At 43.8% G+C, this 23356-nt stretch overlaps 2 protein-coding genes and 1 long non-coding RNA gene across 18 annotated transcripts; 2 read left to right on the top strand and 1 right to left on the bottom strand.

The window, feature by feature from the left end:
- The first annotated feature begins 2267 nt into the window (after positions 1-2267).
- Positions 2268-6368, top strand: LOC123069440 (triose phosphate/phosphate translocator TPT, chloroplastic). The gene is made up of 12 exons (XM_044492296.1): positions 2268-2660; positions 2975-3043; positions 3150-3215; positions 3342-3420; positions 3929-4049; positions 4145-4240; positions 4509-4621; positions 4731-4808; positions 4899-5015; positions 5250-5349; positions 5468-5568; positions 6031-6368. Exons 1-12 carry the CDS (start codon positions 2407-2409, stop codon positions 6043-6045), a joined length of 1209 nt encoding a protein of 402 aa, XP_044348231.1. The 5' UTR covers positions 2268-2406; the 3' UTR covers positions 6046-6368.
- A 2128-nt stretch (positions 6369-8496) lies between these two features.
- LOC123069439 (dnaJ homolog subfamily B member 4) lies at positions 8497-12226 on the bottom strand. The gene is made up of 3 exons (XM_044492295.1): positions 11801-12226; positions 10723-11156; positions 8497-9251 (listed from the first exon to the last, which is right to left on the bottom strand). The coding sequence occupies exons 1-3, from the start codon at positions 11963-11965 to the stop codon at positions 8813-8815; spliced, it is 1038 nt and encodes a 345-aa protein (XP_044348230.1). The 5' UTR covers positions 11966-12226; the 3' UTR covers positions 8497-8812.
- Positions 12227-12834: 608 nt separating this feature from the next.
- On the top strand, positions 12835-22433 carry LOC123069438 (uncharacterized). 16 transcript variants are annotated; one of them, XR_006432539.1, is made up of 5 exons: positions 12835-13515; positions 13636-15946; positions 16874-17129; positions 17643-18593; positions 18714-22433. It is a non-coding gene; the product is annotated as an uncharacterized lncRNA (long non-coding RNA). The 16 variants fall into 16 exon arrangements; XR_006432538.1 differs by having other exon boundaries at positions 12836-13515; positions 13636-17129; positions 17643-17866; positions 18455-18593; XR_006432536.1 differs by having other exon boundaries at positions 12838-13515; positions 13636-13698; positions 14648-14769; positions 15084-18593.
- The last annotated feature ends 923 nt before the right edge of the window (positions 22434-23356 follow it).

Below are 23356 nucleotides of genomic sequence, written 5' to 3'. Positions count from 1 at the left end.
CAATATGGACCATAGGAGGGAGGCACACCAGTCCTCAAAGGGGTGGTGCGCCACCCACCAGGGAGGAGTCTGAATTGGACAAGGGGAGGGGGCGGCGCCCCCCTTTCCTTCCCCCTCTCTCTCCTTCACCCTTTCCCCCTCCGGTAAAAGGAAGGGGGGCCGAATCCAACTAGGACCCCAAGTAGGACTCCTTCTACTTGGGGCGCGCCTCGGGCCGGCCTCCTCTCCCTTCCTTCTTTATATACGGGGGAGGGGGCGCCCCTAGAACACACATCAATTGTTCCAAGCCGTGTGCGGCGCCCCCCTCCACAGTTTACGCCCCCGGTCATATTCACGTAGTGCTTAGGCGAAGCCCTGCGCGGATCACTTCACCATCACCGTCACCATGCCGTCGTGCTGACGGAACTCTCCCTCGACACTTTGCTGGATCAAGAGTTCGAGGGATGTCATGAGCTAAACGTGTGTAGAACTCGGAGGTGTCGTGTGTTCGGTACTTGATCGGTCGGAACGAGAAGAAGTTTGACTACATCAACCGCGTTAACAAACGCTTTCGCTTTCGGTCTACGAGGGTACGTGGACACACTCTCCCCCTCTCGTTGCTATGCATCTCCTAGATAGATCTTGCGTGAGCGTAGATTTTTTTTTTGAAATTGCATGCTACGTTTCCCAACATTTTTTGCTAGATTTTTTCACGCCCTTTGTATGTATCTTCAAATTTTCATGAATTTAAAGATACTACATTACTGTTGCACCCATGGGGCTTTTTATAGTGTCAAGGGGGCGGGAAGGGGAGGCTCACATGAATATTTTTATTTTATAAAAATGCTAACCTTGTGGCTTGGAAAAGAGTTTGTAGGGGTTTAGCAAGAGGAAAGTTGTTCCCATCATAGACCTGTCTGGCCCCTAAGTTCGGAAGATCTCAAGCGATTTGACCAAAGCGTGAGATCGTCCCTAATATTCAGACATGCTACTGGGGTGGGTACATTTTGCTACCTAGACACCTTTGCATTTCTAGCATCCCATATTTTCCACATAGTGATGAGCAGAATGAAGGTGGCGATCGTGCCTGGAAAACCATGTGGTGGATCTACTGTCTAGATGTTGTCGAAGGGGCTGGCCGAGGGGGTGATGTTGATAGCTCGCCAAACATTCCTTGCAGTGGTGCAAGTGAAGAAGAAATGAAATTATGTACTTAATCATGGTATTGCATGTAGGGCAGTCCATGGTTCATGGATGCAATGATTTTCTTTTTCTTGCAGGTTTTGGCGTGTGTTGAGTCGGTCGGGGTAAAGGAGCCAACCAAAAATCTTAACCTTTGAAGAAACTTTGGAGGCCTAGATGGCCTCCTGCTTGGGGTTTGTAATCTGTTGCATGACAGCTTTGTAAGCTCACTCGGTGGTGAAGTTGGAGCCGTCAAGAAACGTTCTCCTATCGCTAATTTCCTGACTAGGATTAGCAGATTACGCAAGCCAAGTTCAATGCCATCTTGCAGCATGATACCATCTAGCCTAGCATGCTGGTTGGTGTGGTGATTGAATAGAGCTGGAACGCAATTGCCAATGGTTCACGCAGAAATCAATTCTTAAATTATTTCAGGTCAAGCACGTTTAACTTTAAGGTTTTCTTGCAGACGGGCTTATGAAAAAAGAAGAAATTCCTTATTGATATGAGTAGCCTATCATTCTTATTAAGACAGATGTCACAACTTGTTGGTAGAGTTTTTTTTCCCTAACAAAAATGTTGGTACAGTTTTTTGTTTATGTTTTTATTTTGACAGAGAGACTTGTTGCTTGAATCACGCGTATTTACTTTTACAAGACGTTTCTAGTGACCTAATACATCTTATAAAATTTACAAAGGGAATATCACGGTGGGAAGGAATAAAGCGGCCAAAATGCTACATTCTGACAAGTAAACGAAAATGAAGGGAGTTATAAGCAGCAAAATGTCCCATAGCTTTCAGGCAGGAGGCCTATTCCCGTGCCACGAGCTAACAATAATAGGCATAAAATCGTTACGTTTCCCAGCAGGAAATAGTAGTAGCTTTTGGATCTTCCCCGGCATTGTGTGGACGCCGGCCACTACTTTCCAAGCACGGCCTCACGAGCATCACCGCGTCGACGTCCGATTCCCGTCCCGGTCCAAAACCTTCTCCCATTTCGCGCAGCGGGGCCGTGCGCGGACGGCGACGTCCGCCCCGCCCCGCCCGACCCCGTCCTCTCCTCTCGTCTCCTTCCCCAAACTCTATCGGCAATCGCAGCGGCCTATCCTCCCCCGCGCGCGTCTCCGCCACCCAAATCCCTCCGCTCCCACCCATAAACTTATCCAAAACCGCCCGCCCCATCCCGCTCCAGCCCAGCCCCGCGCCCAACGCGATCGCCCCAGGCTCCCCGCGCTGCTGCAGCAATGCCGGCCCTCGGGACGCTCTCCGCCGGCGGCGCCGCCGCCGGCGTCGCGGGCCTGCTCCGCCTCCGCCGCGGCCCCGCCCTCGCCTCGCCCCTGCCGGCCGCCGCCCGCGCCGGCGCCGTCCACGACGCCGGCCAGCTCGTCTGGGGCCGCCAGCTCCGCCCGGCCCTCGTCCTCCCCGCCGGCCTGCTCCCGCTCCAGGCCTCCAAGAGGCTCACGCTCCGACCGCCCGCCGCCTCCGCCGAGCCCGCCGGGTGAGTGATCGTTCTCTAACGCCACGTCTCGACCCTGGAAGCTTCTAGAAACGCCTCTGGCCGGCCGTTTTGTTTAGTTGCACACAGTTTGGTTTCCTCGCTCCCACGCGCCGCGCAGAAAAAAAATTCAGCCACATTTGCGCCGCTGCACATGCGAGCGGCACGACTTCAAATGATCTGGTCCCACCTGCAGCCACATTGATCGCTGATCGGTGGGGCTCACAGCCACAAAATCCGTGCTCTGTGCGTGATACTGGACGTGGGAGTGCGCTTTTAACAGTTTTATTACTTTCTGATGACTGTGGTTGCAATAGGGAGGCCAAGTCGCCAGGGTTGCTGGAGAAGTACCCTGCAATCACCACCGGCTTCTTCTTCTTCATGTGGTACGTTCTCGCTGCCTCGCTCAACACGGCCACCGTTTAGCTTGATCGATCTTGCGGTGATTTTTAGTCAGCTAAATAGTGCATTCTGGCGCAAGTGATCCTGCAGGTACTTCCTGAACGTCATATTCAACATCCTTAACAAGAAGATCTACAACTACTTCCCCTACCCATAGTAAGTGTGTTTTGTGCATCCTTGCCTTTGTTTCGAAACGGTGAAGATCAGCGGCCTCACTGATCTTGCTTTCAGTTCTTGTTCCTGAGTTGCAACTTACACTGGAAATGGCACTGCTGATTGCAGCTTTGTCTCCGTGATCCATCTACTTGTGGGAGTTGTGTACTGCCTCCTCAGCTGGGCCGTCGGTCTCCCGAAGCGTGCGGTAATTCAAACCGCCTTACTGTACTGTTGTGTTTTCTTTGAGAATTCACAAAGTGGTCAGAATGGTCCTCAGTTGATGGGCCTCCTGTAAATTCATATAAGTTCAGCGGTCTCACTTAGACTGTAGGAACAAAGATTTCATAAAAGTTCATAAATATTGTTCAATTGATAGGCTTCCTGTAAATTTCATTACAATGTTGCACTCATGGATCATATGCCACTGCCATGTTTATGCATCTGCATTGAAATGTAGGAGATCTTATAATTTCTGGTTTAAAAAAGAATTGCAGTTGTTAAGTAAATTGTAGAGACTCTTTATTTGAACCGTAAAGCGAATCTGTTGTTCTTTGTGTGGTCAATAAGCTTAAACTAAACTTGATACACACCCTTCATCTTTTCATACATTAGAAAAGTATGCGTCCATTAGAATAGCTGCTTCTTATCAAGGCAATGTTTCTTATCTTGAAATTTGCATAAAAATTGACGCAAATTACCGCTATCTTCCTTAGCCTATCAATGCAACGCTCCTGAAGCTGCTCTTTCCTGTGGCATTGTGCCATGCTCTTGGTCATGTCACAAGCAACGTGTCCTTTGCTACTGTTGCAGTCTCGTTTGCCCACACTATTAAAGGTGCCTCTTTCATGTGCAGATTTCTTTTTGGAGTTCTCTTGTCCCTTTCTGTTTTATATGCTAATTCTTCTCTGCGTTACATAATTGCTGTGCAGCTTTGGAGCCCTTCTTCAATGCAGCTGCTACCCAGTTTGTCCTTGGACAGACAGTTCCCTTGTCTCTGTGGTTGTCTCTTGCCCCTGTTGTGCTTGGTAATTTCTCAATTAAGCCTTCTGTTACCACTTTGCTACTAAAGCTGTAGAAATTAATTTTTAGTATAAGAAACCAGTTAAAATTATTGGATACAGTGATTAAAAGACCGATAATATCTTAATCAGACAAGTTTCTCTAGTGGCACAGTTCCTTTTCTGTCATTGTTATCATTTTTCACTTGATAGCACGTGCTAAATAGTACTAGTAACTTCTTTGGTCCATGCCTTTTTTTTCATCAACCTACTTAACTACTTGGAACATGACCAGGTGTTTCAATGGCATCCCTCACTGAACTGTCGTTTAGCTGGAAGGGTTTCATCAATGCTATGATCTCTAACATCTCATTCACTTACCGGAGTATTTATTCCAAGAAAGCCATGGTTTGTGCCTGTTTTCTTCTTATCGCTTGACTCCTCATATCTTTTGTTGCCTTTTGGGCTCTTTGTGGTTCAATTCCTTTGTTTTTACTAACCATTTTTGTCGTTGCAGACTGACATGGATAGCACCAACGTGTATGCTTACATCTCAATAATTGCTCTAGTTGTCTGCATACCGCCTGCACTTATTGTAAGTGTGATAAATATAGCCCAAATAAAAAAGGTTTCATGTGTTATGCTTCACGTTCACGTTTCTTATTTCGAATGACCAACCTTGCAGATTGAAGGACCACAGCTAATGCAGTATGGATTAAACGATGCAATTGCAAAAGTAGGAATGACAAAATTTGTATCAGATCTTTTCCTGGTGGGATTGTTCTACCATCTCTATAATCAGGTAACCAGTTGCATATGCTCTTGTTGGAATAATTAGGTGTGGCACTTGAGCTTTCTCATGGCATTACACCATACCATTTGTAATAACATGAGCCATACAATGACTTTACCGGCATCTGTTTCTTATGCAATGTAGAGATCAACATTTAGCAGCAGTTGATCGTGATGTTGCCAAACTAGTACATTCCATTTTTGATGGTTCATCTGTTATAATCCGTTACATGGCTCATGGCAGATTGCTACAAACACTTTGGAACGGGTGGCCCCTCTGACACATGCTGTTGGCAATGTGTTGAAAAGGGTTTTCGTCATTGGTTTCTCGATCATCATTTTTGGTAAATAAAATGTCCCATTATTATTTATTATGACTAAATATTATTTGCCCAATTGTCCTTTTTTCTATGGCATGGGTTTATGCCTAGTTTTAACCCTTGCTAAATCTTGTGTGAGCAGGCAACAAAATTACCACACAGACTGGAATTGGGACTTGCGTTGCAATAGCTGGTGTTGCCATCTACTCGTACATCAAAGCTAAGATCGAGGAGGAGAAAAGGGTAAGCTTCCCCTCAGTTATTCAAGTATCTCCTAATTTGAATACATGTAAAGAGGAACCAACATGAGTTGTTTCTAACTGGAATATGGTTATACAGCTTTGGCAACACTGAACGACCAAATAAATTGAAAGTTTTCTTGATTAACCCAAGCAACATAACATATTTTCCTGTTCTTGGTTACCCCAGGGAAGATAATTTACTAAAAATAATTCTTCCTCTAGGTTACCCCAAGAACATATCACATATTTTTCTAATCAACCAAGACCCTCGAAAGGTCAAAATCAGCTAGTCAAAGAGTATAAGTAACAAGATGAAAACCTTTCAACAATTGGATTGGTATGGTCAATGCTAACCATGGTTGTCGAGAGAAGACAAATATGGAATTATAAACATTTTTTCCTTCTATGATCCGAGACTCATGTTAATGCCGCAATCTTATTTATCTTGCTCAAATCTTTGCAGGCGAAGGCCGCGTGATGAGGTGACTGCTGTGAATATGGTCTGATGGTTTCCGGCGCTCGAGTTGCATTGCCTCGGAGACGACATGGACGGATCTCTTCTTCGTTATTTGTTTTTGTTTTTCAGTTATCTGCTAAAGTGTTCCCTTGTGAGGTCGAACAGCTACATTGCAGATGGTAAGACTGGTTGTTTCCATCAGATGAGAGAGCTCAGATGTGCAGTAATAAACGCTCGTACTTGTAAAGGCTTTTCGTTTTGTGTGTGAGGACTGAGTTATCTTCTTTGTACCCTTCCTTTCGTTAGTTCTTGTGCTATGCAATGTTGGACTCTCAGACCATCAAGTCTTCTGTGCTGTGTCTCTAGCTCTCTTGTTTTTTTGTTTTTTTGTTTTTTTACTTTCTGACGCGCCTGGACAGTTAGACCATATACACTTATCCTCCATACACACGTTTGATATGTAAGTTTAGCAGAGAATAGTGTTAGGGCATCTCGACCCTCAAAATGGTCCCAGTATTTGCATGCGGCCTCTCCGGACTCTGTCCGTACACACGGATACGGAAGCCGGCTATCCAACCATGCCCCTTAAAATGTCCATCCTTGTCTTTTTTTCCTAACTCCGCTATACTCAAAATAATAATAGAAAATGGCACAATTCATCAATAAATAGCATTTAAATATCCTGGATGTTCAACAATTTTTTTTAAATTCATCGATTTCAAATACTTGAGTCAGCCGCATGTGTTGTCTCATGCACTGTGCGCCTTCAGCTTCATCCAACAATGTATGAACGTAAATTGCTAGCCCTTAGTTCAATGGTAGCGCGTGACTCAGGATGGGAATGGGCCGACCCGACCCTGGCCTTGGACCTGGCCCTCATGGTCTCGAGGCCAATTTATGAGGCCACGGGTCGACCCATTTTTAAAATGCCAATGGCCTTGCTGGCCCGATGGGTATCTCGGGTCGGCCTAAATTCTAGTTGTTATCTAGTATCTCAGGTAATTAGATATGTTACGTTTTTTTTTTGAGAAAAATATATGTTGCAGCTACGGGTGCATGCATACGCAAGGCCGCGCTCACACGCGCCTACTGCACGCGTTGTGATTCGTCGGCCCGGCCGCGTCCGCGCGCACAACGCGGGCCCGCCGGCAGATCCTACATGCATGCACGTTATACGTTCAAACGAATTAGCTAGCTACGCCCATGGGCACTTACGCTAACGAACTAACGGCACTCCACCGCAACAAAACACATGCATGCCCCAGTGACTAGCTAACTCATGCATGATGCATCGACCAGGAACACATCCCAGTTAAGATTATTCCTAACAGTGGCGAGCCGAAACGCGAGACGACGAGCGGCAGGTGCGCCAGGAACGGTCCGAGCGGGAGGCATGGACGGGGCGCCAAGGGCAAAGCAGCCGCGTACTACGCGATGAAGTTGAGGCCTCGGAGGTGGGTCGACCCTGCTGACCCATTGGGTCAGTCGGTGCCGGCTCCACTGACCCAACTATTGTTTGAGGCCAACCCACACGGCCCATTGGCCTCGATTTTTCGGGCCGGGTCAGTGACCCGGCGGGCCGACCCGGCCCATTCCCATCCTGACGCGTGACAATGTGTCCGAGCTATACAAGGGGATGATTATCGAGTTGCAACATTTACTGAATGTTTGACCAACATGTAGAGCAGCAGAAAGCAAAAACTTACAATCTCCATGGTTGAAGAGCCTGGTGGCCACTTCCTCTCCACTTGTGTAATCTACCGCAACCATCGATGGCCTAGGAACTTCACATTGTGTTCATGGATTACGTGCAAGTCGTAGGGCGTGAAGTGACTTTGCTCATGAAATGAAGCATGCATGTTTTTCCAAAAGGTTGAGCCCCTTGCCTCACGCCTACAAAGTACACAGACGCCCAATAATGCCTAGGCGGCGGCCGGAGAGATAGAGGAGGATGCGGATGCTGAGCAGGGGAGAAACAGGGACTGTGTGAAAGAAAAAAGGCCCAACGTATTGGAATTCAGACACGTTGTCCACGGGAGGATGCAGATGCTAAGCAAAGGAGAAACACGTTGTCCACGGGAGGATGCGGATGCTAAGCAAACGAGAAACAGGGACGGAGAAAAAGAAAAATGGCCAACGTACTGGAACTCAGGAACATTCGGGGTGGAGAGGTCCATGGATTTTCCTTCCTTTTCCTCCATTTCAAGTTATTCGCAAGGGACATATGTGGGCGTCCACATTAAATGGCAGACGCTGTCCGACATATGCAGACGTTTTGAGAGTCGACGTTGGAAACACCCTTACTCTAAAAATCCGTAGACTTCCCTGTGCTCTATCTCATGTATAGCATAAATTGGTTCTGAGAATGCACCAGACTTCCCATGTCATTCGTACACTAAATTGGTACTGAGAATGCACCATAGTTCCTATGTCATTTGTACACAGGACCATAGCTAGTTCAAATATATAACAAAGCCGAATTATCCCAACACGACAGGGAACAAAATCTGTATAACCTTTCTGAACTCAAACCTTCCTACGATCCCGAGGAAGAACAGATTAAAACATTGACAACAACCAGCCTGGTCACATATGTGAAAAAGCCTCTACCAAGTTATGGGGAAAACAACACATAAAATGACAACATCATTTCTACAGGTATATGTAAACGGAATAACCAAGACCAATTCCGCTCATTGTCCCATCCGGACAGATAGAAATCTACCTAGCCACACGCTGGAGATATTCACAGTCGCTTTCATCAGTCTATAGAAATGGCACACAAAGGCTAAGAACCCAAAAGCCTTTTGATCCCAGCTTTCTGGTCAGACGTCAGCCTGGAAGGGAACTTGATGCTGAACTTAACGCGCAGATTTCCGTTCTTACCGGGCTCCTTGGGTATTGGCATCCCCTCTCCAGGGATCACCTCTTCATAGCTAGGGTGGATCACCGAGTTAACTTGTATGGACAGGTTCCGCCCGTCGAGCGTTGTGAGTTGCATGGTATAGCCAGTCAGTGCTTCCACCAACGAGATCTTCTGTGTCATGACTAGATCATTTCCTTCCCTGGTGAAAACATCATGGGGCTTCTCTTCAATGATGAAGACAATATCAGCAGGCGTCATGCTTGGAGATTCATTCCCCTTTTCAGGGAAGGTGATCTTTGTCCCCTTCTTCCAACCGGGCTTCACATCTATCGTCAAAATTTCTTCTACCTGTGAAACTCTCCTGAAAATATAAGTAAAATTAGCAAGCGGGCAGTCCTGAGAAAATACATTGATATCTTTATGTCAAATAAGCATAACACAAGGTATTCACAAGAACATAGCCACACAGCTAAATATGCAAAATAAGTTTCAAGGAAGATGCAGATGAAGGGTTGTCATAAAATACAAATATATTTTAACACCATCCATGAAAAAATTGCCTAACATAAGCAAACGTCAACACCATGCACACACCCTCAGGGTGGAAATGACAACCATGAAGACAAAACAATTTCAGAAGTGTCTCTTAAAGCCACATCAAAGCTAGACCACCTGATGCTTAGGCATCACCTATGCAGCCTGCGCTGCAGCTATGCAGGGCTTCACTATCACATGAAAAAAATGGTTAACAAGAATACCCACCTGGGCACTGACTACAGATAATTAGGCAACAATTAATATGCATATGCATACATGAACCTAAAAGCCGTATAGCCCTTTTTAAAATGTTCTCTACGTGTTAGCAAAGCAGACCAACTGGAAAAAGATCAGAAGGCGTCACAAGGGAAAGATGAAAAGCTATCCTAAAAGGAAACATGTAACGACCATCTCTTCAGAGAAAACATGTCAGAAAACAGGTGCTATTTGGCGTGTCCAAATTTGTTAACAAACTGTACACCAGAATCCGAGTCGGATTCTGACACTCATGTCCGCATCCAAGTAACGCCCATGCAGAACATATACTATAACAATGGCACTTAATTTTTTTTGGCAAGTTAACTCTATTGTTACATAATTTACAACATACACAAGTGTTAACTATTGTCACCACTTGCACTAAAATTTGATTAGTTATCCGTTTTCCCCACCTAAGTGAAGAATAAAAAGTCCATCCCAAAAAATTCCCAACTTGGATAGCCGAATCCGAGTCGGATTCTGACATGTATCAGTGTACAAGTAAAACTCATGTAAAACATGCTATCCATACTGCATAGCTGTAAGATTGAATAGAAAGAGTGAGCAATGAAGAGACTGGTTTCTTGTGCTCAGCAAGGAAATAAGACAATCAAAAGGACTGCTGCAGTTACTAATAGCTATCATAGGTATCATCCCGTGCTACAAAAACTATACAAATACATGATAATCTATGGCTCCAAACAAATTCTCAATTCTATCCAGAAAGTATAAAGCCAGGCACTAAACAACAAAATGCAACTTAGCTTCACAAGCCCATCTTGATTAGTTGACTACTATGAAAAATTACACAGCTATTTCTAATAGTTGAGTGGAAACTAAATTAATTTGTCACAACAATAGTGGACATGCACAGGCCATAGAAGAACAATATGTTTGCTCCAAATAAAAGTTTCTAATGCAATTAATTCACCACCGATAATCCGTTGAATCCCTATAGCCTATAGGAGGTTACACACCACGATTTCTCACAGCTACGTGCTTAGCTGAGAAGTTACAGGAAATTCAAGGAAGCTTACCCACTGGTCTCTATGACCTCTCTTGAGATTTTCATCTTTTTGGCTACACCCTTATACAAATCCGCAAGGGTCACCGGAAGCCGATTCTCAATGGGTGCTGGTTTGTGTGATGGGCGCGGCATATTGCCGGCAGAACCCTCTGCAAATCGCGAAGCGAGATACTCGTTGCTAAACATGCCCCCACCATAAGATCTTGGTTCCCCTCTCATGCTGCCACCCGGCATGCCACCCAGGCCGAAAGGCCCAGAAAATCCGAAAAACTCAGCAAATATATCATCCGCACTCCTCGGATTGAAGTGAAATGAGGTTGACTGGCCACCACCAGGGTAGAAGGAAGATGCACCAGGACCTCCTGCCCCTGGAGGCGGCTGTCCCTTGAGCCCTTCTTCCCCTAGCTGGTCATATATTGTGCGTTTCTGGGAGTCGCTAAGGACCTGAAAGGTCATAAGGCAACACATAGCATCAATGCACATTTATAGTAAATGGCTGGAAGTAGAGTCTTAACTAATTATTGGAAGTTAAACTTGCTAAAAAATGGCAGGATCCAGTCCAAAATATCGTTTCTAAACTGCACAACAGAAAATACCAACCGATGAGCAATGTAGTAATTGTCAATTTAACCATGCCAGATGCTTGCGCTAAAAGATGCCAAAGGAGTGGATTAAAGTTTGCATCAACAGATAAGTGTCTTTGAACTTGCAACAGTTGTTTAGGGTCCCTACTTAACATTATTTCTAAATCCCGGATTCTAAACAAAGATGCAATGCAATTCTACCTATCTCCAGCGTACACAATTAAAAGTTTAAAGGATAGCAGATCATATCGCTGGGTGCAGTAAGACCTACAGGAACAACAAAGGGCATACAACATTATGTCAAAACTTGCACTCGAAGGAAATCTTTCCATCAGCACACATAATAGCAAGGACTGTCGATCTGAATTGACCGCATACACAGATACACAAGGATCAAAGCGTGACCTTTCATGATTGGCGATGAACAGATTTGGCTAACGGTTCAAGAGCAGAAGAAAAAGGAAATCTAATATTGGCAAGAGGAGATCAAAAAAGAAAAGCAACCTCGTACGCCTCGGAGATCTGCTTGAACTTGGCCTCCGCCTCCTTCTTGGTGGTGGGGTTCTTATCTGGGTGCCACCGCATGGCGAGCTTGCGGTAGGTCTTCTTGAGGTCGTCGTCGCTGGCGCCACGGTCGACGCCGAGGACCTTGTAGTAGTCGACCCCCATCTCCTTGGGCGCCGGAGCTGCCGGCTCCGTTCGCCGGCGGCCGCCCCGCGTGGATGACGACTCTGCTGCCTTCCGCTTGGTTCCGCCGGCCCCTCGAATCTTGCCGGCCTTGTCGTCCCCGTCCCCTCACCGGAGAGGTTCGCTCGCTCCCTCGGTCGGTCTCCCTTATCGCACGCCGCTGCGCCGAGCCGTGGGTGGCCTCGGTGCCCGGTTCCGTTTCGTGCTCGTGACGGGAAAGGCGGCTCGCACCGGGTTGCGACTTGCGAGGAAATTAGTAAGGGGTGGAAGCTTCCAGAAGCATGTCATACGTGTACTGGTAGATAGAATTCGGTCGCGGTTGGGCTCTGCGGCGCGGGCCGTCCGGTGGGACCTGCCAGCCCATCTCGTAAGAATGTAACCCAGCAACAAAAAAATAGCAAAAAAGCTTGACTGATCCTAAAAAGAAAAATGAAGAGCCCGACTAAGGACTCCTTTGGTTTGATTTGTACTCCCTCAGTTCCTAAATATAACGACGGGAGTACAAGGATGTTAAAGGAGCAGATTTGCTATTTTATCTAGACTAGAACATCAAGGCGCGCGTTGCTGCGCCCGTCATCTTGACGAAGGAATCTATATACCTATACCTATTATTAAAGCAAGGTGATATTTTTGGTTTCGTCTCGTGATTAGTTTTTTTACCATTAGTTTTGGTCACGTACGAGGTGGCGAGAGTTTTAGTCACATACGAGGTGGTATTAAACGCTTGTAATCTGTACTCCTAATGCAGCAGTTAATAGTCTCCGCCGGTCAATTTTCGTCCCCCACTTTCGTTCAGTTTTTTTCGTAGGTTAATCTTCGTAGATTTTTTTTCGCCCATCTCCGACCATCCCGTGCAAAACCAAAAACCAGGGCGGGGGAATTTGTCGCCGAGCGATTCCTCCTGACGTTCGCCCCCGCCGCACAGAACGAGGCTTCCTCCCTCCCTCGAACGCTAGCAACCCCGCTCCTCCTTCGCCGCCTCCGAGATCGAGAGTAGCTGCCGCCGCCGCCCCGCCCCCCGCCATCCGCCTCTCGCGTCGGCCGCCACTAGCGCGGCTCCACCCCTGTCTCCCCCATTCATCCCCAGTACCTCCTCGTCGTTCCCCCCTGCGTGCGCCCCTGCGGCTAACCCTAGCCGCCAAATCGTGTTGCGGAGAGGGGCGGCCGCGTCGCTGAGGGTGTGGACCGGCTTGGGCGTCGCGGAGCCAACTCCACCCCATCCCATCCCACGCAGCCATCCCATCCCATCACCGTGATGGCCAATGCGCGGGCTTCGATGGGGCTGGCGTGGATCTGGCAGATGGCAGCCAGATCATGTGCACGACGGGCGGCTCTGGCGAGTCGGAGGGACGGCGGCTGAGCTTCTTCATGGCCTGCTGTGGTTCCAGGGAGAGAGAGCCTCGACAGTGAACCTCCGGTGGCGACGGCACCAACACGAGCCTACCGGCGGCGGCGGCGGCGGCGGCTCGGAGCTGCGGGAGCTCAAGCGTTTGGATACGATTGAATCACAGACCAAAGGTTGTGCACAGTGGGTACGTTTTCATCGCAAACAAACCTATCCTTACCAAATATTGGCATGATTTATCCCGTTGTTGGCTAGATCTGAAGTATTACCTACCAAATCAATGATTCTTTGTGTTTTTGTATTGCAGATGGACTAAGTTCCTGCTTTAAAATGGTGACTGCATTTAGAGCTGGAATTTGTGCTTGGTCAGGTATGGTGTCTTTGTAACTACATCAGGTTCCTGCTTACAAATGTTTGCACTTGTTTAATACTAACTCCATCCAAAAATACTTGTCATCAAAATGGACAAAAAGGGATGTATCTAGAACTAAAATACATCTAGATACATCCCCTTTTATTCATTTTGATGACAAGTATTTCCGGACGGAGGGAGTAGAAAACTGCATCAGGAGTTGGAATAGGCGTTGTTGGTTCAGTGAGTGTGGTAGCAATAAAAAAAAGCATTAGGTGCAACTGGCTCGACAACTGTCGCTTGGTTGACTGCTGCTGCAGTAGGGCTGCTGCTGCTGGTAGGTCAACTGCTAAAAAAGGGTGCTGCTAAGGATGGAGTAACTACTGCTCATCGTTTAGTACAAGATTTGTAGAAAGTTCTGCTTCAGCAAGAACCTTTCGGATCGACTACAGTATGAAAAATTCCTCTTTCTTGAATGGTTATGGCTTACATGAAAAAAAGGATTCTCTTTTCCTTTTGTTTTCATGTTGATCAAGCATTCAATACATGCACCGAGAGCAACATAATTGCCTTACTGTTTTGTTATTTGGCTAAACCAAAGTTCAGCTACACTTGAGTTAGAGCTCAGTATTCAAAATCAGATGGGACTGGCAATCTGACATAAAAGACCAGGACCTTAGTTGCCAGTGATTGTAACCTGATGTCTAGGTAGCATTTAAGCCTTTGGCTTTTCCTAAACAAAACATGTGTCTATGTGGCTAGAGTTCAAATCTAACATTCTTAAGGAGTTGCTCCCCACTTCTACCTATTCTCTCAACATGCACACTATCCACATCATCACCATGCCACATCATCAATACTAAATAGGAGCAACCCACTAACTCATTTCTCTAAACATGCAGCCCTCCCACCTCACCAAGCTGCCACATCATCATTTATTTTGATAATATTTTTTTACCCATCACAGAATACTATTCTGCCATGTCAGCAACGAGCGGTTCAAAGCATATGGGTCCAATGATGTTCACCCCTTCCTCTGCTCTCCCCTATTCATCTTCTGGGGTTCCACTTAGGAAACTGATCGAAAAGGTATTGATGGATTCCATTCAGCTTCTTAGTCTAGGGCAGTAATTTTTCGTATAATGGTTCCCTTCATTTCCCACAGTATATAAATCACCACAATCGCCACTCAAACTCGCCCTCGAGTCCTCACATCTTACGATTCCCTTTTACGTCCTTGGCCTTCCTGTTTGGATCCCTCAAGTGGCTGATGGGTCGGATGGTGTGTTACCCGGCGATCGCGGCTTCTGGCGTCATCTACATATTTTCCAGAGTTTATACAAAACCGCATGAGAAAAGATCCCATCAAGTAGTACTCAGTCGGCTGTCTCTCTCCACTGTAGAGTCAGCGGGATGGATCGGAGGAACTAGCCAGCGTCAACCAGGCAAAGGTACTCATGGAGGTGGAGAACGAGTAAGGCCGGAGGCTCTCCGCTCACGTCTCTTCTCTCCACTGTAGCATGCGCATGTCTCTTCTCTCTGCAGACCTCCTATTACATAGGCAGTACCAGATCTGAATTGTTTGCTGTCTCAGATGGTTTATTCAGAAGTTCGGATGTCTCTCTATCCTTCAGGTCTCAGGCCGGCCTTCTGCACAGTTGCGGAGTCCTGGTTCTTTCATTCCTTTTGTGTGAATCTGAGAGTTTCAATTCCCATAATGTAACTAGGAAATTTCTTATGATTTCTGCAGATCATATGGATTTTAGGTGGCTAATTTTTTTAGGTCCAAGTCTCTGCTTGGAACTGAGAGTTGTACTGGTTTCTGAAGCTTATGTTGTACTGGTCTTCTCTGCTCTTTTAGGATCACTACATATTTTTTGTGAGGGATTCACATGGCTAAATGTTAACCATATCTATTGCAGCATTTGAGGACAAATTCTGCATCGTACTTTACCGATTGCTATGACCAGTTCAGATATCAACATGAATTTTCTTTATTTCTGTTATTCTGTATGGTCATATATCATGTAGTCTCAAATTCTGAAGGCCTTTTAAGGCACTAGCTCCATTAATCTTATATGATGTCTATTAATCTTTTTGGACACACTCAATCGCTCTGGTTTCTTCCTGATGTCTTTTGTTTCTATGGTTAACACTGAAGCAGGCTAAATTTAAGAGTTGGTTAACAAGTTTATTAAGTGAGGGTGTATCTTCACCTTTTGAGATTCAGAATAGAGATATTCCTGCTTGAACAGGAGCATCGTCGGTAATGAAAATTATGTCTTCGCTCTGCTCTTTCTATACGTAAATGAACTCAGCTATGCATCACATATACTTCAGTTATGAATTATATTATCATAAACGTGTATTTAATATCTCAATGTCCCTGGTTGTTTCAGAATAAAATAGGTGTTGTTCATCGTGGTCCTGAAATACACAGTTTATCTATATAATTATTGTGATGGACTGAAATATGTGATTGTTGATATATAGCTAAACTCATGTTGATCTCTATTTTTATTCGTTTGAATCATGTTGTTTTGACATGTCTATTTTGGTCTTCACTTTAGATCTTGCGGTGTGCTACCCATATGAAAAAGTAGATCTAAAGATATTATCATCATCGTCCTTACATAAATAGTTCATACGGGACAGGCATGTTTCCATCTATTATTTCGGGTTTATTTTGCCTCCTAAGTTGGTTACAATCGTTTTCTATAATACGATATGCGAACACTTCTTCTACATGCTTCAGTCATTTTCATGAAAGAGACCACGAAGTTATTGGATTAAAACAATGTTTCTTTCTATATGCAAGTGCGAAGTGCAGTTTAGTGGATGAACCAACCCATAAATCTGTCGGGGAATACGTACATATATTTCGGACTCAATATTAAGAAATTGTCAACACATACCTCATTTCCACACGTTTGTGCAACAATGTTTCTTATAAATAGAATATGTTAATATATATATACCTTTTTGTTCCCAGAGATGTCCCACAGCAACGCGTGGGGTATCATCTAGTATGATATATTTTAGTGTGTGAAATATATTGCCTGAATTATCTGACATCCGAAGCTATGTACACGTTCTGCAGAATTAGGAAACCATGAAATGTCCTGTTGTTTGAGGTTGCCCCCATTTGCAACTGGACGTTCTGTGTGTGATGCAATTTGCATGTTGTTTTCAGTGCAGCGAGTTCCAGCTGCTTTGTGACAACAAGCACAGGCGAGCGAACCTACCGTTGAGGTGGGTCGCGCAGTAGAGCAAATGGCAGAGGTGCCCCAAGCACAAGATCTACGTTGACCGAAAGGATGGCTGCACCTTCATTGCTTGAAGATAACTACTACTTTGTTGGGTTTTCCTAAACTGGAATGGCGTACGTTGGACTCTAAATCGATTGAGTGCCACGGATAAACGCAGCAGTATTATCCGTATAATGAAAGGTATGGAAGGGCAATGACGAGCCTTTTTGTTTTAGCATCCTATCACTTAAGATTGATATGAAAATTATGAACAATGTTTCAGATTTCATTGTCCGAATGCGAATAACATGGCAACCTAGGTACTATCAGTAGTCAATGGGAATTAATGTTCAGGCTGAAGGCCACATGTTCTACTTTGTTCTGTCCCCTATTTGGCTTTCATAATCCGATTTTAGCATTAGGTGATTGACCAATATTATATAGTTATTAGAAGCTCAATACGTAATTTAATGTGGTTTCAGGGTCAAATGTCTTCCTGGCCTAAAATTAATAGAACATTTGATTGGCTATGTTTCTATAAACTGTTGGAGGACAGACATGTGTACGTACTGTTTGACTCATAGCCAATAGAAGATAAATGGCTAATCTAGGCTAAGAGTTGTACTGGATCTTCAGTGTGGAACAATACTGTCATTTCTTCTTACTTGCGAGCATTCTTCCTTGAGATCATTCTGGTTTCTATAACACCTGTAGTGAAGTTTCTGGACAAATCCAACTACAAATTCTGGGAACGAGTTAAATATTCGACCAATATAACATCCATGCTGAACTAGCTACCTATCCTGCACATGGAACACATCGTCAAGTCAAGCGAGTAAAGAAACTATTTCAAGACATGTTAGTTCACCAATCTCGTGTATTCAGGTTATCATAAGAAGAAGCAATTAGACATTGAATCTTTGCGTCACCAATCCCAGGTATTCATTCACAGGTTGTTTCTCTTGTAATTAAAAAAATGTGCAAATATGATGCTATTATTTGGTTCCTAATATCATGGTATTATTTGGTTCCTAATATGATGCTTCATTGTCTATGCAGTAGTTATCTTCAAGCAGGCTCATATAAGTAACTCTGCTTTATTGTATAGCTTTTCATGTTTGGAATCAGATTGGGAATACTATTTACCGCACCAAATTAACTTGTAAAGGTTTGGATTAGAAATAGAAATTAATTCAGAATGACAAACGTTAGTTTCTTGAACTGGTATTATTGAATTATATCAAACCAACGGTACATATCATAGCTCATGATTGGTATAGCAGATTTCAGACATGATGGTGAATAAAAGTTCAGAGTGTAGGTACCTCTGATTTCTTAAATGATTATCTGTCAACAAAATTGTTCGATGTTAAGGCAGTGGTTGCTGAGACGAGGTGATTTAAATGTGTAGTTTTGTGTTTTTGTTATAATGATACATGAGATAGGAATGGCGATCCCTACATATTTGAGTTAATCCTTCAAAAAAAGTCTTAGCCTCTGCTGATACCAATGGTCATTCTGTGCAGGAAAAAAATCCCGATATGGTAGAGGACTGACGATTTCCTAACAATGGGGGCTTAACTTAGTATATGCATGAAGCATCAATACGGAAAAGCCATGGAGAGACAATTTATAATTATCATAAAGGCACCACCGATGTCCTAGGTAACTATTTTCCTTATAATACTTTGTGCAGTATCTAGATACTATTTCGACAATATATGTATAAAATAGACAAAGACGACACTTTCTAATGTCCGGCTACATCTGTCTTCTTGCCTGCAGTCGTCTTTCGTGTCTGCGTCTTCGTTGTCCGCTTCCTTCACATGCTCTTCGTTGCCACCGATCGACCTTGCGTAGCACCCAACACGCCGTGATTGAGGAGTTTTCGGCCAAGCACTATAAGAAGGATGATTTTTTCTACCTCAATAGGTACCTCCCATGTTTTCTCCATGATACCATACTCCCATTTTGATCTACGAGATTATCTTCATTGGTTCAACATTTGATCTAGCAGCATCTGATTTGTATGATGTTTTATTATGTATTGGATTATCCTTAAGTTGTTTTGAGGAGAAAGGGGATGGCCAAGATGATTTTATGCAACCATATTTACATCTTTGGAGCATACTTTGGTCAGGATGTTGGCGGTAGCTACCATGTTGCTTCAACACGATGGAGTAGTGCATGTAGTTCTTGACGATTGTTAGTTAGTTTTTTAAGGTTTCGCTCCTCGCTTCCTACTGCCAGTGCGCTTTGTCACGTTGTGCTTCGTTGGTGCTGCTGTTGCGTTGTTATGGAGTGTTTCAGGTCTCCTGGTTGTTTGATTTGGAAGAGGCAAGATATTTTTGCAGTTACTAGAGGCTATCAGGTTTGTTCCTGTACCCCTCTTGTTGAATGGTAGCTCAGGGAAAGATATTTCTGCAGTTACTAGAGGTTATCAGGTGTGTTCCTGTACCCCTCTTGTTAAATGGTAGCTCATGGTTCTATGTAGAAGAATATTTTATTTTTTTGTGAAATCATTTTGACTCTGATTAAGCAACAAAAGGGGTACGGATAGAACTCAACATGCTTCATAACACTGAACATTTGTGGTCTCTGTTGTTATGCCTTCCTTTGTACATTTATTAACCTCTACATGGTATTATCTACTTCTTTACTGTTATAGTGTAAAATCAGTTAATAAGTAGATGACGAGGACAAGTTTGTTATGACTTCTAATAAGTGAAAAAAATCCCTAGGTTGAGCTTGTTGCTATTGTCAGTATGTGCCAGTAGTAGCGTGGTTTCTGTTTTCCTATAACATTGTTACTCGAACACGTTTTGTGCTTTAGATAAACACCACATCACTTGCTCTTAGATTTGGCAATGGTTCAATTACTAACCCACCATGGGTTAGGTTTAGGTTCCGGTTCAAACTGTTCAGAACATCATACTATACTATTGCAGTCTACCTTTCCAACTGTCAGAACTCAACTGGGTAGATTAGATGCCCCTTGTGTTCGTGAGAGCTTTCAATTTTTAACCAAGCTCTTGAGATACGAAGGAAATAATTATTGTTAACCTGCATGCATCATGTTCAACCCATCTTCTTTGCAACAAGTACATTTAAAATTTTGCTTGTCCATTGCTCATTTGAACTTCTGCTATTTATTCCTAGGAGCTCATATATAAATTTATTTTATTTTCTCATTTTGCATGTGGTCTCATCGTTACTTCAATAATAGCCCAGGAGCCAATGACCCAGTTCGTACATTTTTTATTTTTTACAGATGTCCTACCAGATCTGTTGTGTATAGATTGTTCAGTCTGTGATTTTTGCTTGCAATCAATTTCAGAAAACATGAAATTATTGAACATGCATGCATGAGTTCAGTTTGTTGTTAAAATAAGAAAATTTGAAGATGTACTCTTAATATTATATAACTATTTTTGCGATTGCAATTAAGGCATACACCCAGCACACGCACATCACACAACAAAAGTAATCGCCTTAAGACGTGTATTGAACAATGATGACCTGGAATAAATCTACCACTTGAAATTATCTGATCTTACACAACTACCATATATTTGTTCAGATAAACCATATTAGTAGTGTCCATTTTATGCCTATTGATATGTATTTTTGTTTCATGGTCTGCAATGTTTTCACATGTACTGCAACAAAGTAGAGAATCATGCTATGGCAATGATCATTGATGAATCTGGCAAAAGCAATTTGCCACTTGGAGTGTGACACCCAGGTGTACTATTGTCTCCACATTCTCTATTTTTCTTCTTTGCAAGTCTTTAATATTTTCCCCAGATGTCTTTTCTTATTTTGAAATTTATTTAATCCCCTAGAATTTCGGGCTCAAATTGCTGCTTCCATTACAAAAAAATGAGGCTCATCATGATGCCTGCTTCCAGTACAAGACATGGCTTGGTGACGGCAAAATCACCAACACCGAGCTCATGGAGTCCAATTGAGGCTTATTTTGAATTATCTTCTTCCTGTAGTGTGGAGCACATTGGTGTTGATTGCGCATCTAGATGACATTTGATTTTGTAGGAACTACATTGTCTTGACTACGGCTACCATTTCTAGATCGCTCTAGGAAGGAACTTGCTGCAAGCATTATTATTGCTAGGAGCATTGATTACCAAGGAGATACTTTTTGGTTGATGTTGAATAGTACCTTTCCTTATATATTATGAGCAGATTAGTTGTTTTCTACCCTTCCTTTAAATTGTATTATAAGTTGCCTTGATTAGTTTTGGCTTAGTGTAAATGAACTAGAAGTAACTTCTGAATTTGTTTGACTTTGGACATACTAGAGACTGAAGTTTCTGCTTCTAGCATTTCCCTTCCGTAAGATTTTAAAACAAAGACCTGAGGAAGAAGGTAGTATTGTTTATTGATCTAAACATTTTTAATGAAATGTATCTTCTCTTTGTTGTGAACACAATTGTTTACCTTTGCTTGACGAAATTTTTGAACTACACGGAATCAAAACCTATTTTCATTCTGAGCTAAAAAAATTGATTCCAGTGTGGCCATTGTAATATCTCATCACTCTTTTCTTCCGAGTGAAAGTTGCAAGACACCAGCTGTGCCTATAATGCGGTCCTTATGTCCTGGCAAGATGGAGGGCACATGGTAGAGTAGCTCCAGTTGTCATGCCAATGAGGGTTGTCTGATACTTCTGCAACAGATGGAACATGATGCCTTCATACAACTTGGGTATGTCTTTCTACATGATAATCTGTGTAACCTGCCAAATATTCAGCGCATGTGTGTTTGATTTTGTACGTTGAACATATGATAATGAAGCTGAGATAAGTGAGCGGGCATATGACCCAGGAACGAGATGTGCAAGAAGAGATGGTATGACTTCTTCACAGAAAAATCTATGTCCATCTTTTTTTCTTCATACGACCAACCATTGGCAAGGTTCTACTATTCAGCTGTAACATAGCACACCATCTTATTTCCAGAATATCTTGGTTGCTATTCTCAGTTTTGTATTTATTCATTATTATTTTGACTATCCAGCTCCAATTTTAACTTGATTTTGTGATGTATTTTCTTCCTTTTAGGTTTTAATTACCAGTCGCACTATTCAGCTGTCTCATCCGCCCTTCGCCCCTCTGTTCGTGGAGTTCTGTTTGTGTGCATGCTTGGAGCAGAGCCGCTGTGCTATGGAGGCGGTGGTGTGATTATCGTTGGCAGGCCAGGTTCCTAGGGACGGAGAAGGAAGGAATCGACCCTAGATGCAACCGTGGGTGGTGGTTTCTGGCGCGGATGGGTGCTAGATACGATAGCCGGATGAAGTGGCTGCACCAACGTACAATATGTACTTCTGTTGATATATGATGTGTTTCATGAAATTTCAGTTGATATGTGTTGTGTTTCATGCAGATTCAGTCATACATATATGTTGTTCAATCAAACAAAATTCAGTTAGATGAATTTTCTGTTATCTTCAGTTAAACAGTGCTATCTTTCAAGCATTTTCAGTTATATGTTGTCTCAGTTCTGAGAATTCGGAGAAGTGCTGTCAAAATGTGCCCATATTTAGTCAGCTGTGTGCCCGAATTGCAGCTATATGTTCCTCTCTATCATAATGTTGTCAATATATGCCCAAATTTTGTCATATGTGTGCCCAAATTTAGTTAGAAGAGTAGTTTATATGTTCCTCTCTGAGAATTCAGAAAAATACTGTCAATATGTTGTCAAAATATTGTTCATGCAACCACCTTTCAACCTGTGATTCCACGACAACTTTGATAGCACATTGCACTTCCATTGTACTGGAGTTCACTACACATCAACTTAGATAGAAAATTTCAAATTACACATAATTTTAACACCCACAAGCTCACTCGGCAATGAAGCTCACTACACATTCAGCAGCTCATGTCCAAGCTCACTCAACTAACAAGACACGACTCACAAATTGACTACACCACACCAAACAAGCCAGAGCCAACCTGGCACGGAACAGGGGTGAACTGAATCTACCGGCGCCAACAATTGAACTTCATGGACGAACATGGGTGCACTGCTTCAGCATCGAGAATGATATCCACAGGTCATGCAGGGGCAAAAGACCTCGATGCCCACCTCGGAGGGGAGGACACCGCACGCTTCTTGATGGAGGCCAGAAGTGTTGCCGGCGTCACCGCATTGTTGCCATCTCTAAACGCCGACACCATCAGTACGTGCTCACTGTAGCTTGTTTCCAGCGCCTCCATAGAAGGCGTCCGCACGAGGACATGGCCTGTCGCGGGGCTGAGATAGGCTCTTCCCGCCGCTGCCTTGTTTGTATGCACTGTAGCCCGTAGCAACGCACGGGCATTATACTAGTAATGAAATTTTTACCTAATAATAAAGTAAATTGGGTTTCGGTCGTCCGTCATGGCATTTTTCAGAAAAGTCCTTGT

Source organism: Triticum aestivum, chromosome 3B, assembly GCF_018294505.1.
Source record: "Triticum aestivum cultivar Chinese Spring chromosome 3B, IWGSC CS RefSeq v2.1, whole genome shotgun sequence".
Taxonomy (NCBI): Eukaryota; Viridiplantae; Streptophyta; class Magnoliopsida; order Poales; family Poaceae; genus Triticum; species Triticum aestivum.
The sequence above is the reverse complement of the archived record's forward strand: the minus strand, read 5'-3'. Positions and strand labels throughout refer to the sequence as shown.

What these genes read in the sequence shown, in the direction of transcription:
- LOC123069439 (XM_044492295.1), bottom strand. Translation starts at nt 11,965, where the DNA reads ATGGGGGTCGACTACTACAAGGTCCTCGGCGTCGACCGTGGCGCCAGC. An exon ending in AGATCTCCGAGGCGTACGAG is followed by an intron (nt 11,157 to 11,800) that starts GTTGCTTTTCTT and finishes ATGACCTTTCAG; the next exon opens with GTCCTTAGCGACTCCCAGAA. An exon ending in GAGGTCATAGAGACCAGTGG is followed by an intron (nt 9,252 to 10,722) that starts GTAAGCTTCCTT and finishes TTATATTTTCAG; the next exon opens with GAGAGTTTCACAGGTAGAAG.
- LOC123069440 (XM_044492296.1), top strand. Translation starts at nt 2,407, where the DNA reads ATGCCGGCCCTCGGGACGCTCTCCGCCGGCGGCGCCGCCGCCGGCGTC. An exon ending in TCGGTCTCCCGAAGCGTGCG is followed by an intron (nt 3,421 to 3,928) that starts GTAATTCAAACC and finishes TATCTTCCTTAG; the next exon opens with CCTATCAATGCAACGCTCCT. An exon ending in TCTTGCCCCTGTTGTGCTTG is followed by an intron (nt 4,241 to 4,508) that starts GTAATTTCTCAA and finishes GAACATGACCAG; the next exon opens with GTGTTTCAATGGCATCCCTC.